The 15,168-nt window shown below is 41.4% G+C and overlaps 1 protein-coding gene across 1 annotated transcript in view; it reads left to right on the top strand.

Annotated features, from left to right (window-relative positions):
- The first annotated feature begins 4,261 nt into the window (after positions 1-4,261).
- LOC117731151 (potassium voltage-gated channel subfamily D member 3-like) overlaps positions 4,262-15,168 on the top strand; it is a 64,843-nt gene continuing 53,936 nt past the window's right edge. The window contains exon 1 of the mRNA XM_034533313.1: positions 4,262-5,364. Within this exon, the coding sequence (XP_034389204.1) occupies positions 4,262-5,364 (1,103 nt within the window). The remainder of the gene's footprint in view (positions 5,365-15,168) is intronic.

The raw sequence follows: 15,168 nt of genomic DNA, 5'->3' as shown, positions 1-15,168 counted from the left end.
ATGCAGAGATAGAAAGAATGTTTGTTCATAAGGCCATGAGAGTCATGAATGATGGGAGGCCTTAACATAGCCCTGACATAATAACTTTCTGACATAATGATGATCAAACATCTAAATATAAATCTTATTGTAGAGATCTAATCTAATTCAAGTGCGTCAGTCAAAATGAGAAACAGCTCACATAAAAGGAAGCAGATGAAGTCTGTATAAAGTTCTGTACTTTCACGGAGTTGGTCTGTGTGAAAGGGGGCTATAATTCATGAAATGTGACTTTCATCCAATCAGCATGCGGCGACCCCGGGGCAGGACGGCCAAATGAAAAACACCTTAAAGTCTCAGCTGTAGCTTTTGCTCTGGTCAACAGAGATTGGATGATGAACTATTACAGAAATACAGATACCAATTGGTGTGTAAGATGTAAATACATGATACACCGTGATTGATTATAGCTGCATTTCTAAATGCTGAATCCTTGCAAAGATTACATTTAGCCATATATATTGGATGATGTATGATAGAGCAATTTGTTTCCCTTCATATTATCACCGAAACAATTCAGTGTACTGAAAAGCCATCACGAAAAGAATTTATTGTAAATGAGCACCAACGAATGTTTGGTTTTCCTCACACTTTATAATAGAGTTTTAAATAGAGTTGGCAAGTGTGAAAGCCCCCAATGGATTATCAAGGACTTTAAGTCCCAGTGAACCAGAAGTTAGAGCGTCTTTAGCTTCCGTACTGTGACGTATTTCCCAGTGAAACAAAATATTAAAGCTGTGTACAGTTACAAGAGGGATTAAATTAATTTGCATTTGATTGGACCGCTGGGCTTAGAGTCCACCACAATACGGAGCTATGGAGAATAGTGGCTCCACACACACCTCCATTCTGGCTCAGAGATGCACATTGAGTGACAGATGTCATGATATTGTTGGTTGAAATTGGTTTGTACTATTTTACGTGGGCACCCATCACATTTAGTTTTCCAGGAAAAAAAATACGATTCAAATTTTATATAAATATTAAGATTATGAAGTATTTTGTAGATATTTTTGCATATATTGTGAAATAGGTGAACAATATAGGATGTCATCTCAACAGAATTATTTCATTTTCATCTAAACTAAAATATGCTGCAGTACAAACAAATTGCTTTACCTCAAAAGACATGGAATTAAAATAAATGGTTGATATTTGTTTACAAAGTTGTTTGCCTATCAGTTTCCCTCAGGAATGCATTTTAGTCACTCGCATTATTTTTTACTCTTAAAATATCCTTCTTTTTTGAATATTGGAAGCCTCTTCCGTCACATTTCATGCAAAGTATTGTGAAGAATTGCACGTAAGTGCTCTTTTTTAAAGTTCAGCTGCCACCCCAGAGGTTTGAACATTTCACAATAAGGAAGAGAGGGGAAAAAAAACAGGATTATATATCGGCAAAAATAAATCACAAAGGGTGACTGTGCTGAAGACAATGAGCATAAGAAAATCCAAATAATACTTACTATTAATATTTATTTTACATATGCGTATGCAGGAAAGGCACTGATGTAACTAAAGATGTCTTTATAGTATGACTTTGTCTTCAGATGTCTTCTTTAATAGATAGATAGATAGATTGCACCAAGATATATATATATATACTATATATATATATATATATATATATATATATATATATATATATAGATAGATAGATAGATACATAGATACAAAATAAACTGAATTGAATTGAATAGATAGATAGATAATGTAGATAGAATAATGATGGTGTGTGTGGGTTTACGCTTCAAGTGTATTCAGTGCTCACTGAAAAGGGAGTTACACAACACAGAAAATACTGTACACTGATTTTAAAGGGAAAAAAAAGAAAAACACACCTCAAAATGTTTTCATTCTTCGACTCCACAGTGCCAAAAGATCACGGCTGAAACAAAAGCAAGCCTCTTGTGTGAGACTCCCTGCAACTTAAAACATGTTCAAAGACTCAATTCATGAATATTTTACACAATGTGCCAGAACTTCGTCTGAACATGTGAATGTATTGGAGTTAATCAATAGCCTATCTGTCTTCACTTCCAGGCTACACACACCCTTTTTTTCCACTCTCCCTCTCTCCATCCAACGTCCACGCACAAGGCCACCCTTTCAAATAGCCTCCTCATCCAGCCGCAGTGGTCCCCTGAGGGCCCTGTCTACAGACCATGCTGCCCGGGCTTGAAGTGTGAGCTCGGAGGGAGAGCCAGTGGGGCTTGTTGCGTCTCCCTCTCTGATGACCAGGCTCCATAGGGCCCCCCTTTTGAAACCCCCACTCTCTGCTTTGCTTCAGTTTGATGATGAAGGCTTGTTTGAGAAAAAAAAATATGGAGGATGGTGGTTTTTTTTTTCTCGTTTATTACTAATATGTTACACTTCTATAATGGACTTCATGGGTAAATGTTTATACAAAAACAAATGTCCTCTCAATGATGACTATCTATGGGTGAAAATGGGATGTTTTTGAACAATCATGGTTCTCTAATATTCTAACCAATATTCTAATAAAGTAGGCCAGAAAAACGTAATTTTAACAAAATGGGAGGATGGGGACTATTGGGGGGGGGGGGGGGGGGCTAATGTTAAAACCCTTCTGGTGAACACGTTAGGACGGCGACTCCTTTTGCAGCTTAAATCCAAGTCAACCACAGCGAGTTTACTATGCTGGTGACTTTTTGTAATTATTTTTTGTTTTTAATCTCCGTTATCACTGACCCCACCATAACACACACAGTGGTATGTTTCCGCTTCGGCGAGCAATGCATCGCCACATCAGTCTTTGAACGCAGCCAAAGTGGACAAGGTGAGTCCGTCACGTTGTGACGGTAAAGTGATCGAGGCCGGAGGGCTGACGACACGCTGCTGGCACAAGCGGGGGGGGGGGGGGGGGGGGGGGGGACAAGCGCATTGCACTTTGAGAGGAGGGAGCCGCCGCTGCGCCTCCATCGCGATTCACTTTACAAACACTGAAAACTAACACCAAAAAAAAAAAAACGCAAGAGCAGGTCCACACATGAGGCTACAAATCGCTTCTGCTGAGTGTTGCGCTCCAACAGACGGGTTCATTCTGCTCCATCGCACGCGGTTTTTCTTTTTCCTTTTTTTTTTTTGGGGGGGGGGGCAGTCTGCTCGGTGCAGGAAGTCCGCGGACCGACGAGAAGAGCGGTGCTGCCGGATGGATCCGAGCTCTGCCTCTCTTCACGTGCTAACTGAGGACTCGGGTTTTTGCAGAACGTCTTGATTTGCTTTTGGAAGAGTTGGGGATTGTGTTCCTTCCCTCGCCTCTACACTTTATCGGTGAGTGTCTCTCTGCGTTTGTTCCGTTCACTCTAAAGATGGGTTGAGGTGCGTTTAAAAAAAAAAAAAAAAAAAAAAAGGGCATACAGCCAAATGTAAGGGAACAAATAGTCAGTGTGGGAAAAACTTTTATGCTACACTGCATTTAAAAAAAAAAACATGTATACAGAGGCAATTTACTTCTAATTTAATGTTCCACTGGCCGGGTGATGGTTAATTCTAAGGTCTAATATCGCCGCATAGATCAAGTTGCTTCCTTATTCTGATGCAACAGGTTGGTTTCAGTCACCGACAGCCAGCGTGTCTACATGTCGGTCAGTTGTTGGTGCTGCTCGGGACAGATGAGGTCTGTGCTGGTGCTGTTGGACTGATGATGAACCAGATTGTATTCACTGTATTTATTCACATCTGTAGCAAGTGTGGGCTCAGGTCCAGTGGTCTGCTTCCCACATGCAACTCAACAAACTGTTACCAGTAAGACAATAGTTGCAGGCTTTAAGCCTGATCCTAACTAATGGAGTATGAATGGTTATGTTGAGGTAGTGTGTTAAAACTGGAACAGAACCAAAAGGAGGCAAGTCTTCACCTTTACCCGCCTGTCTGGGTGCTTTAGTTGTTGCCATTCATCAGCTTTGTCCTCGAGATTGGATGACATTTTGGGTGGATTTGGACTGAAAGCAGGCGAGAGTGACTAGAAATTGAATAGAGAGAAAAACTCATTTGGACCTCAAAATGTCAGGAGCGTCATGCTGCTCCTTTCACTGCCGCAACGGCAAACACTGATCTTTAGCTTGAACATCTCGTGTGCTGCTGTTTTCAGCTTTATGTGTCCTCTCTTTGTCGCGATTTACCCCCTCAGATGTCTGTGGATTTTGAGGAGTCTCAACTCTGAAGGTGAGGAGGACTACTTTTAAGACTCTGCTTCACGATGGCGACAGGAGTGGCAGCGTGGCTCCCTTTTGCCAGGGCGGCAGCCATTGGCTGGATGCCGGTTGCCAACTGCCCCATGCCTGTTGCACCAATGGCCAACAGCAAGAGAAAAGACGAGCTGATAATCCTCAATGTCAGCGGCCATCGCTTTCAGACCTGGAGAACCACTCTGGACCGCTACCCTGACACCCTGCTGGGCAGCTCTGAAAAAGACTTCTTTTACAATGAGGAAATCAAGGAGTACTTCTTCGACCGGGACCCCGACGCCTTCAGAAGCATCCTCAACTTCTACCGGACGGGGAAGCTCCACTACCCCCGCCACCAGTGCATCTCCGCCTACGACGAGGAGTTAATCTTTTTCGGCATCATCCCTGAGATCATCGGCGACTGCTGCTACGAAGAGTACAAGGACAGAAAGCGGGAGAATTTGGAGCGGCTTCAGGACGATCAGGAGGAGAACAAGGACATGAAGCTGCCTCACATGAACTTCAGGGAGACCATGTGGCGTGCCTTTGAGAACCCCCACACCTCCACCATGGCACTGGTCTTCTACTATGTCACTGGTTTCTTCATCGCCATTTCGGTCCTCACCAATGTGGTGGAGACGGTGCCGTGCGGTTCCACCGCCAACCAGAAAGACATGCCGTGTGGCGAACGCTACACGGTGGCGTTCTTCTGCATGGACACCGCCTGCGTCATGATATTCACAGTGGAGTACCTGTTGCGCCTGTTTGCCGCGCCGAGCCGCTACCGCTTCATGCGCTCGGTGATGAGCATCATCGACGTGGTGGCCATCTTGCCGTACTACATCGGCCTGGTGATGAGCAACAACGAGGATGTGAGCGGCGCCTTCGTGACGCTGCGCGTGTTTCGAGTGTTTCGCATCTTCAAGTTCTCCCGTCACTCGCAGGGCCTGCGGATCCTGGGCTATACGCTCAAGAGTTGCGCTTCGGAGCTGGGCTTCCTCCTCTTCTCGCTCACCATGGCCATCATCATCTTCGCCACCGTCATGTTCTACGCGGAGAAGGGCTCCAGCTCCAGCAAGTTCACCAGCATCCCAGCTTCCTTCTGGTACACTATTGTCACCATGACAACGCTGGGGTGAGTAATAGACATGTGTACACACTCACAGAGGTAAATACATACACATGTTAACACCATAAGCGTATTTTATCCCAATCCACTATGCTGTATTTATATTTGTTACAGAACCAAAGCAATGTTTTCTGATGCTAATAGGTGCACTAGGTGCATTTTTGTGGATTTTGATTGTTTTTGTTGAAAATTGAATAATTTATGAAAACCACTTTGAATTTCAAATGAGCATTAAGACAGCCGGCCCCCATACTTCAGTACACTGTAGCTTATTTGAGGCTGCCAGTGTGAGTAATGGTGGGAAGTGTGGCATTTATCCACCAGCACAATCACTCGTGGCATTTGGTCTGCCTCCCTTAGAGCTCGCCAAATTAGGAGACAGTGGTTGAATACATACGATACATCTGAGTGTGAAAAAGATGCCAGGATACTAAACAGATGTGTGTGCACTAAGGGCTCCATTATTTATTTTTTTATCTTTTTATTTTCTGTTTTGCCTTAGAAATCATTTTTATCCTTTTTTTAAATTTTAGCCGTTTGAGAAAATGATGCACAACATGTCGCCTGACCCAAGAAACAGAGCATGGGCGGAACCATTATGATTAAATAATATGGGTGATGGAAACCATTATGAGAGGCCAGCCTTTTCCTAATTATCCAATAATACCAACGCAGCTTGAACATGTTTCCACATCGACACCATTGTGACATTTAGATGACACAACTCCCCATTGTGTGAACAGTGGTTCAGTCCGATTGTCTTACTGAGAAAATATTAGCTGCTGCACTACATTTCTGTTCTCATAATTGGGGCCACACCAGAAGCAACATGGCACAGGGAAAATGAATTTAACTGCATTGTAGAATTGGATCTCTCCGCTGTGGGCGCCTGGAGGGCGAGGTGTCCCATGAGATCTCCTCTGTCACCTTTATTATGACTCCCCTCTGCTCCTAATCTTTCACACAAAGCTCGCTGATGCTCGGTGCGATGAACAACAGGTCGAACATGAAAGTGTTCCCGAAGTTTGGCTGTAGGCAGATCAGAAGAATAGTTATGATTTCCTAATAATTAGTTTTCCTCTCCGGCCCTCCTTTTGTAGATAATGATGTGCATGTAAATGCCAAAATGGCCTTTTTGGAATAAAATAGCATGACACAAGAATAAAGTTGGTGGTTTCCCTATATCAAGTGACTAATAGTAATTGTAATTTAATATCTTTGGACCAAAAGTCAAAAGATACTCAGTTTTTTATTTAACGAAAGAGAGGGAGAGAAAAGGAGCGTTTTAGAAGCTGAATATCAGTTTTTTCCTCAATGAATGACTTAAATAATTAATCGATTATCCGTTTAATTCTTATCAACTTATCAACAAATCAACTTTCTATTTGCTTTCCCACTACTGCTGCTCAGCAAGGAAACGCTGTCTGTGGAAACACAGACAAATCATTTTGCTCCAAAACATCTGTAGCTTTGGAAGATGCACACCTGATTTGCCTAACATTAGCCATTCAATACATTTATATTCTCTATCTCTCTATAATCTATTCCTGTGCTGGATTTCAGTCGCTAACACGGACTGAAGTCTCAAGGATTATAACTTTAGATGTGAACATATCCTTTTAATTATTAATGAGGATCTACATTGCCAAATGGGAAATACAGTTTAATTTAAGACACTTTTTTTTTTTCATTGATATATCTCTCCAAAAAGGTCTGCTGACAGAAATGCTTTACATTTTTGTACATTTTGAATCTGCCCAGAGAATAAGAAACACTAGACGAGAACAATGTGTGGGCTTTCATGCTTTTATGTAAGTGTCTTTAGTGTCCCAGTTGTAGGTGACATGTTTGTCTGGCACACCTGAAACGTTATTTGCTTCTCTAAGATGACCTTGAAGTAGTTATTTCAGTAATTCCTTCTTCATGTTATGATCAGTGTGTCAAAGTGTCGTCTTGAAATGGAAACCAAATGAAAAGTCAAGCATGGATCTCCAGACCAAAATAGCTCTATTTGTCTCTCTGCGGCATTAAGGGCTTAAAAGGATGCCTGACCTTACCTGTTCTACAGTTTGTATGTGTGTGTGTGTGTGTGTGTGTGTATGTGTGTATTGTAAGTGTTATAAGAGGATCTTTTATATCCAACATACAAAAGGATAGAAATGCCAAGGTGAAAGCATTATGTAAATTGTGAACCCTGAACAATGTGTTGGAGTGTGGAGCCATTATGTCCAACACACAATAGGCAGCGGCACCAAGAGTCCATCAACAGCTCCGACAATGCTGATCCTCACAGCTAACCAGGACAGTCATCAACAATCAGGAAAACTATGAATGGATGTCCGAGGCTCACACACTCAGAATATACTGTAAGTGTGCAACGTTCAACACGGCCCCTCAATACAGCCGCAGCTCTGCCTTTGTTGGAAACGGTAAAGTGAGACTCGCAGAAACGTGGTTTGAAAGAGGAGCGAGCGCATCACTAAGTCTGAACATACAGTATTGTTTTCTCTCAGATTTTTAGATGTTTGATAAGGTGCATACATATGTGTAACAATGGGGGTTCAGAATGTTTGAGATTTTTTACATCAAATAATCAATGGGGATATAATGAATTGACACTTAAATGGGTATACTTTGTTATTATGTGCTTTGTTTTTCTGTGCTTACAATGAACTGCACAGTATCCAGCAGTCTGCAGCACTGTGCACTGTTACCTCCTTTGATCAAAACAACAAACATTAGCCCCCCACCAACTTAGAATAAATATGTAAAAGAGAAAAACAAATGTCTTCAGTACAGTCTTTGATATGTAGAACTCCAACCCACACAAAAAAAATAAAAGCAAGCAGGTACAATTATAATATATTGAAATCCTGGTGCTTAGTCCAGTGTGTGCCCCCTCCTCTTAAATAGTGCCGGAAGAGAAGCTAATCTGTACGTAATGTAAGTGAACACCCAGCAGCTTCTCAGGAGGCTCCGTTTTCCCTCATGCCTGCCTGTCGCCCGTCGATCTGTTCACCTGCTGAAGGGACATATGCTCAGGTGATGAGGTCACCAATAAACCATCTGTCAATGCACATAAGAAGCTACATACACGGCAGTTCACACAGCACATAAAAGAATCCCACTGTTCATACTAATCAGTTTTTCCATATTAGAAAAACCTGCAAGCTTTCATCAGAGGTGTTATTGTCTTTGGTAGACCACCATATTTATTTTTGAATAACATTTTCCAAACCAAAGCTGATACATCACCAAATCTTAATTTAACTTTTGCCTAACCCAACTTAAAGCGGTACTCAACCAATTTAGTATCCATATTTAGTATTGTTTTTAGGACTAATGAGAGAAAGGAATAGTACAAATGTATAGAGCATAGGTGGAAATAATTGGACTTAAAGTCTTTATGCCAACCACGAACACCCAGTCCATATGCGCATGTTGATATTGTTTGACAGTCAAAATCTTTAATATTTTCACGACATCAAGCCTCACCTTTTTAATATACACAGTCTGCGTCCAGCTGACTTTTATTGCGAAGCAAGCCAGCTGTGAAAGGAAATGCAATATATATATGTTACCACGGCCGGTTAACAAAATGCCAGACCGGATGTGGACTTTTTTGGAGCTGTTGGATGAAGAGTTACAGGCTGCACACCTCCACCTCCTCACCAAGGTAGTGAGAAAACGCTGCCCCGGCTGTGTCATACATATTTTGTGTCCAAATGTGGCCTCCGGCAGAATTGCACACTTTCACAAGAAAAAAACCGGACACACATCTTTTAATGTTTTTTTTTCTTTTTTCTGCCAGTTGGACAATTGAAACACACCTGCGAAGACATTCTGCAACACTGTGAACATTTCTGCCAGCTGACCGTAAAGCCTGTCAACATTTTGATCAGATATATATGTCCCAAAGAGCACACACACACACACACACACACTCATTCATATGCTGTATAATCAGCCGCTTTCACTGTCCAGGAACACGGGTGTTAAATCAACCTCAGGTGGCTGATGAAAGAATCTGGATTGAATCTCAGCGAGGTGTGCTCCCTGCGGCTGCCTGCCGGCGCTCGCCGCTGTCGGAGCCTGGCCGGATGCGCGGTCACCGGCATCAGTGGGACAGGATCCAAAGAGATTGATGAGGAAGGAGAAAGCCCTCTCTGCCTCTCTCTTTCTCTCCCTCTTTTACTCCCCTCATCCCCTACGAGTCTCCCACAGGAACAGCTATTTTGAGAGCGGGCTCTGTGTGAAAGAGAGTTGTCTGTTTTTAACTTTAATCTGATACACGATACGGGCTCGACGGATGAGAGTGGCCGTATTTTACCTGCACGACAGGTTGGCTGGCCTTCCTCCAGCTCTCCCACGTCTCTAGACACACTATTACCCCAATAATAAGAGAATATTAATGAGGTGTGCATTGGAATATAATTAGAGTGATTCTCCCAGTTGTAGAGTTCTGGTCCTGGACGGAGGCTTGTTCTGTAGAAAGTGAGAGAAAATGTTGTTATGCATGTAGGTCATGTTCCCATCTCTGCCTTAATCAGTGGCTATATATAATCTGCTTCTTTCTTCAGAGAGACTTTCCGCTCGCTCCCCTCTGCATTCTCAGCTCAACATCTCTATTAGTCCATGTGGACTTGGCCTCGGGGCCGGAGGCAGGAAGAGGGAGGTCAGGCGATGCTGTGCCTCGGGTTCATAAGAGCTCTGTGGTGCTGGGCTGGTCGAAACCAGAATGAAGTGGCGATGTGAAGTGAGGAGGGCCAAATTAAACGTTTCTTTTTTGACTCTTCCTTCAGGTCTGTCACAGTGTCCATATTCATATGCTGTGTGTGTGTTAACACATTTGTGTATGCAGTCACTCTGTCGTATATAAACGAGAAGACACCGTGGTGAGAAAAACAGCAGCATCAGCCTTTTTAGCAGTGTCACAAGAAGCCTTTGTTATTTAGACTGAAGCAAAGCAGGAAGTATTGTTGTTTTTTGTAATTAGTTTTTAGTTTTGTCAGGATATTGTCCTGTTGATCGAGGTGTTGACTCAACAAAAATACGTCCCACTCACAGTGAAGTGTCATTCGTAAGGACCTGTGGAACAGAACCTTGTCTGAGTCTGTTTTGAAGTAATAACCATTAAATCAATCTTCATCGATGTTCAACAAAATGTTTTCCAAAATTTTAAAAATGCATCACAAGAAAACAAAAGCCGAAAGTGAATCCATCGTATGGCTTGTTTTATTTAAACAGTCCAAAACCCAAATGTATTCAATTTACAGCAAAACCAAACAGAAAGAAAAGCAACACAAGTTTGCATTTGGCAGGCTGTGAATGTTCGGCATCTGGCTTGAGCGATAAATCAATCATCAAAATGATTTTGGTTTCATGCTCTGCCAGTTCACAAACCATTTTAGCCACATCGAGACAGTGGACACATTTTCATCTGTATTAGGGATAACTCCTGTTGTGTATCAACATTGCCGCTGTTAAATTTAAACTTTTCTTTGGTGGAAACTTTCAACTACTGATAAGCTGAGTTCTGTGTTTTGAAGTTTGTGTTTCTCGTTAATATTTTAGTCAATTAGGTTAAATGTCTAACTTGACCATTGATCTCCATGGCGCTGTGAACTAACAGTAATAAAGTATTAGACAGTGAGTTTGGTGACAACAAAGGAAGCAATAATCTCAGGCCTTTAGTTCTGATGAAAGGTATTCTTAACTCTAGTCTTAGCGGCACACAGCTCTGCTTAAAGGGATTAATTAACACTGGGTTGAACAAAGCATCTCTTGTTGGGAGTTAATCAAAAGTCTTTCAGTATTTTAGTTTTAAGCGTACATGTAATATCTAAAGTATCCTTTTTTGATTAAAATATGGTATCTCATAGTGTGAGCAAAACTTGGATTGGTGTGTTTTCCTTTTGATTTGCTTGATATGTAGATTATTTTTATTGTGTTTACAGTTAATAATGGATAATAGGGAACAGAAGTGAGGCGTTTTGGCCTATTAATTCTGGAATGGCATACATTGTTTTGTTAATAATTCAGGATCTTTGCGGCACCCTGAAACAGAACTGGGATGTCGAGCTGCATAGTTTGTAATTGGGAATGTTCTTTTACACGCATTTTCCAAATCCTTCGAGGTTGCATATTGTATTTTTTTTTATGGCAGCCTGCTTTCAGATAGAATTTATGGGCTATTTTGCTGCCTTGCTGAACCCCTGGGGTCAAAACAAGTGCATCTTGTAGGAAATTAGAAATCTTCTTGCCTTTTTATCTGACCAATTTGCTCTTGGATCCAATTTCCCAAGACAAGGCTCTTTAATAGAAACCTCTCTAATGATAACTGTGGAATTTAATTTAACTCAAACACAGGTTAATTTAACACCAAAACTCATTTAAAAAGAATTGAACTTGCAAAAGAGAGTAGTGTCTGTAAACCTTGTTGTGGTTCTCTCTCTCTCTCTCTCTCTCTCTCTCTCTCTCTATTTCACTGTTAAAATGACCAATGCTTTTATACCAGTGTATCATATGCTCTCACCCACTGGTATACACAATATACACACATGCACATTCATAAGCTGCCCTCTAGTTTGAAGCCGGCAAATGAGAGAAATTATCTGAAAAGCCTGCAACACTGTTTCTTTGCAGTAACCTGCATCCGTACTGCCATCTGTTACCTTTTTAGGGTTGAGCAGCAGCACAACATGTGCACAAAAATCAAATGATCAAATCAGGTGCGACTGCATGAACCGTGATGAAGGCACAGGAGTCGCAGTCCCACGGACACACTCGAGCAGTAGCTCGGATAGCAGCACACAAACACATCACGATACTCTGGCCTGAAAAAGTCAACCACAAAAGTGGTATCGTCTACTTTTTGATAGCGATAAAGCGATTTCCCCAGTGATGGGGAGCTGTTGACTGTTGAATGTCATAACACGCACACATTTTCATTACAGCAAATATGAAAGAGCATTACAACATGCAGTCTAATCCCATAACAGCTTTTTCTACACACACACAGTTCAAATAAAGACGTGATCATGCTTTGAGGGACCACTATTCTCCATCAGAACGTCGCGTTGGATGGTCAAATAGCTTTTGAAACTTCCTCCCCCCAGATCTTTCCAATGTCGGATTAGGGGGTCCCGTCTCCGACAATTTCTATAACTTTCCAAAGTTGGCAATCTGCCGTTCACACTTGTGTGAAGCTGAAGGTGAGAAAGGTGCAAGGGTTTTATCGTCCCTCTCAAGCTCCCTTTGCTAATTTGTAACACTATGAATCTTCCTGGAGACTGTCAGTCTAAAAATGTGTGCCGTAATCCCCTTCTTCAAAGAAGAATGCGTCTCTATTCAGATCAGGTATGAACTTTTGCCTTCCCATGTGGTTGACAACCCATCATATGAAGCATTGCTCTGTCCATAGCAGGAGCTGTGTACTGTTTGCTTACCTCATTACTGCACCTTATTATAGATGAGTGCAGTAGTAACTTTAATCTTCCTTTAAGCAATATTAATTAATTTATTTCACAGAATAAACTGGAAACACCAAGTTGACATTAAATCCTAAATAAAGTTATGTTGAACATATTGGCATTAATTAACAACATTAGCATTAATTTTGAGTTGTATGTTCTAGCCAACTGATGAATGCAAGTCCAATGTTCGTTTTGGTATTACTTTTGGTATTTGGTAATTTTTTTGGTCCAATTTTTCATTTTTTCCCATGTTCGTTTTGGTCTCCACCAACTCCTGAGAGAAACATCTGGCTCTGTTGCTGCTAAATGCTTCACTTTGTTCACATGCTAGCTGCTAACTTCATATGCTTCACTTTGTTCACATGCTAGCTCCTAACTTCATATGCTTCACTTTGTTCATATGCTAGCTGTTAACTGCATATGCTTCACTTTGTTCACATGCTAGCTGCTAACATCATATGCTTCACTTGGTTCACATGCTAGCTGCTAACATCATATGCTTCACTTGGTTCACATGCTAGCTGCTAACTTCATATGCTTCACTTTGTTCACATGCTAGCTGCTAACTTCATATGCTTCACTTGGTTCACATGCTAGCTGCTAACGTCATATGCTTCACTTGGTTCACATGCTAGCTGCTAACTTCATCTGTTTGGCGTGTGGTGCTCGGCTGGTAACATACAATGGATGTCTCCGAGTTCCTTTGATGAATACAGGTGCCTGATGAGGCTGGAAACATTGCTGGTGAGATGATGAGAACCGTAGGACTGAACCGTGAAGTTTTGGGCCGTAAAACCAAAACAATGAACTGAAGAAACTAGACTGATGATTATGTAGGTTTATTACTACTTGTGACACCTTAAACATTACACACAGTCATATCATCTACTGTTAATATTAAGATATATATTAGCACAGGTTTAAATTTACTGTGGTATTTATAGAAACTAATGATTAAATTGCAACTTCACTTGAACACTAACTGATTTCCCAGAGGATCTTCTCTGAAGGTTTTCCCTCACCCTCTAAAACGATTGATGTATCACACCATCAATTTTTGTATTCATTTAGTAAATTCTTTCATGTTCACATTCATCTGAAAACAAGCAATTCCGGCATCACTGAACAAACCTTCATCCATCTTCAGAGCGATCCAACTCTGGTTTTCTGCTGTCACTACTCCAATTTTTTTCTTTCTTTCATCTCGTTTTCTCTTTCTAGCTCTAATTGTTTAGGAGTCTCCTTTTGCCAGCAAGGTTTAACTATTGTCTTTTAATACTTTACTTGCGATTGAAAGCACTGAACGCGACTATAGTAAACTCCAGCAGCTTCCCTTCATGAAGTCTAAATGGCAGTAAACATGGCGGCTGTCAGACGACACATTCTTTGTTTTAGTTATTTCTTAAAGTTAGTGATGAACCTGTAAAGTAATTTTTCTCTTTTAGCCTAACAAATCCCTGAGTGGTCCTTGTTAGTCGTGATTCTGTCATATAAACAAAACAAATGGCAATAACGCTTTCAGCTTCTACATTCTTTTGCAACTGAGTTGGATTTTCTATTAAGTGTACTTGCTATAATCTAGAGCTGTTACCAGCTTTGATCTTTCTTTTTGTTTTCTACATCAAACAGACAGCATTTTTTAAACATGCTGCTTTTGTTGTCTTGTTTGGTAACACATGTAGAAATTCTTTGGTTGTGTGCTGAACAGATTTCTGAAGAGGTCCATGACGTTTTTCCGAAGTCTCACCTGTTTAATGTCCCCCTTAGCGAGTGTATAGAAGCAGGATGTTAGCAGAGTGGCCTTCGAAAGAGGAGTGTGCGTGGATGGGTTTGTGTGATTGAATGGGGAACGCTAAGGTCGACGGTGTGTGGAGAAGTGAAGGGAAATTACGAAAAGAAGTGCATAACCATAGAAGAACATGATATACAACATGAACTTGTCTTAAAAATGTGATAGTGGGAGGAAACGAGAGGAGATAGAGGAGAATGAAGAAAGACAAGCAAGGAGTAGCAGTAAGGTGAAAAGGAAGAGAGCGAACGTCAAATTAAAAAAGAAAAGGAAGGAAGCCAGCGAGGAGGACAGAAGACGTGATGTTATCTAATACAGTTTCCAACATGTTATCTCAAGATGTTTGTATTGGGGCACAAAGGAGAACTTTGAATGACACGGCGTGCTCTGTACCCACGAGTGAGTCGGTTATTTTTAGAGACTTGGCCCTTATCTTGCTACACAGCTGGCAAGGGTTTAGCTCAGAGAAAGGTAAAGAAAATGTACTAATAACCTTCGGCGTGCTGTGAAGGAGGATGCAGACGAGGAGTGGAACTCGAGGTCGAA

This window comes from Cyclopterus lumpus, chromosome 5 (genome assembly GCF_009769545.1).
Source record: "Cyclopterus lumpus isolate fCycLum1 chromosome 5, fCycLum1.pri, whole genome shotgun sequence".
Lineage (NCBI taxonomy): Eukaryota > Metazoa > Chordata > Actinopteri > Perciformes > Cyclopteridae > Cyclopterus > Cyclopterus lumpus.
This window is presented reverse-complemented; position numbering and strand designations above follow the sequence as displayed.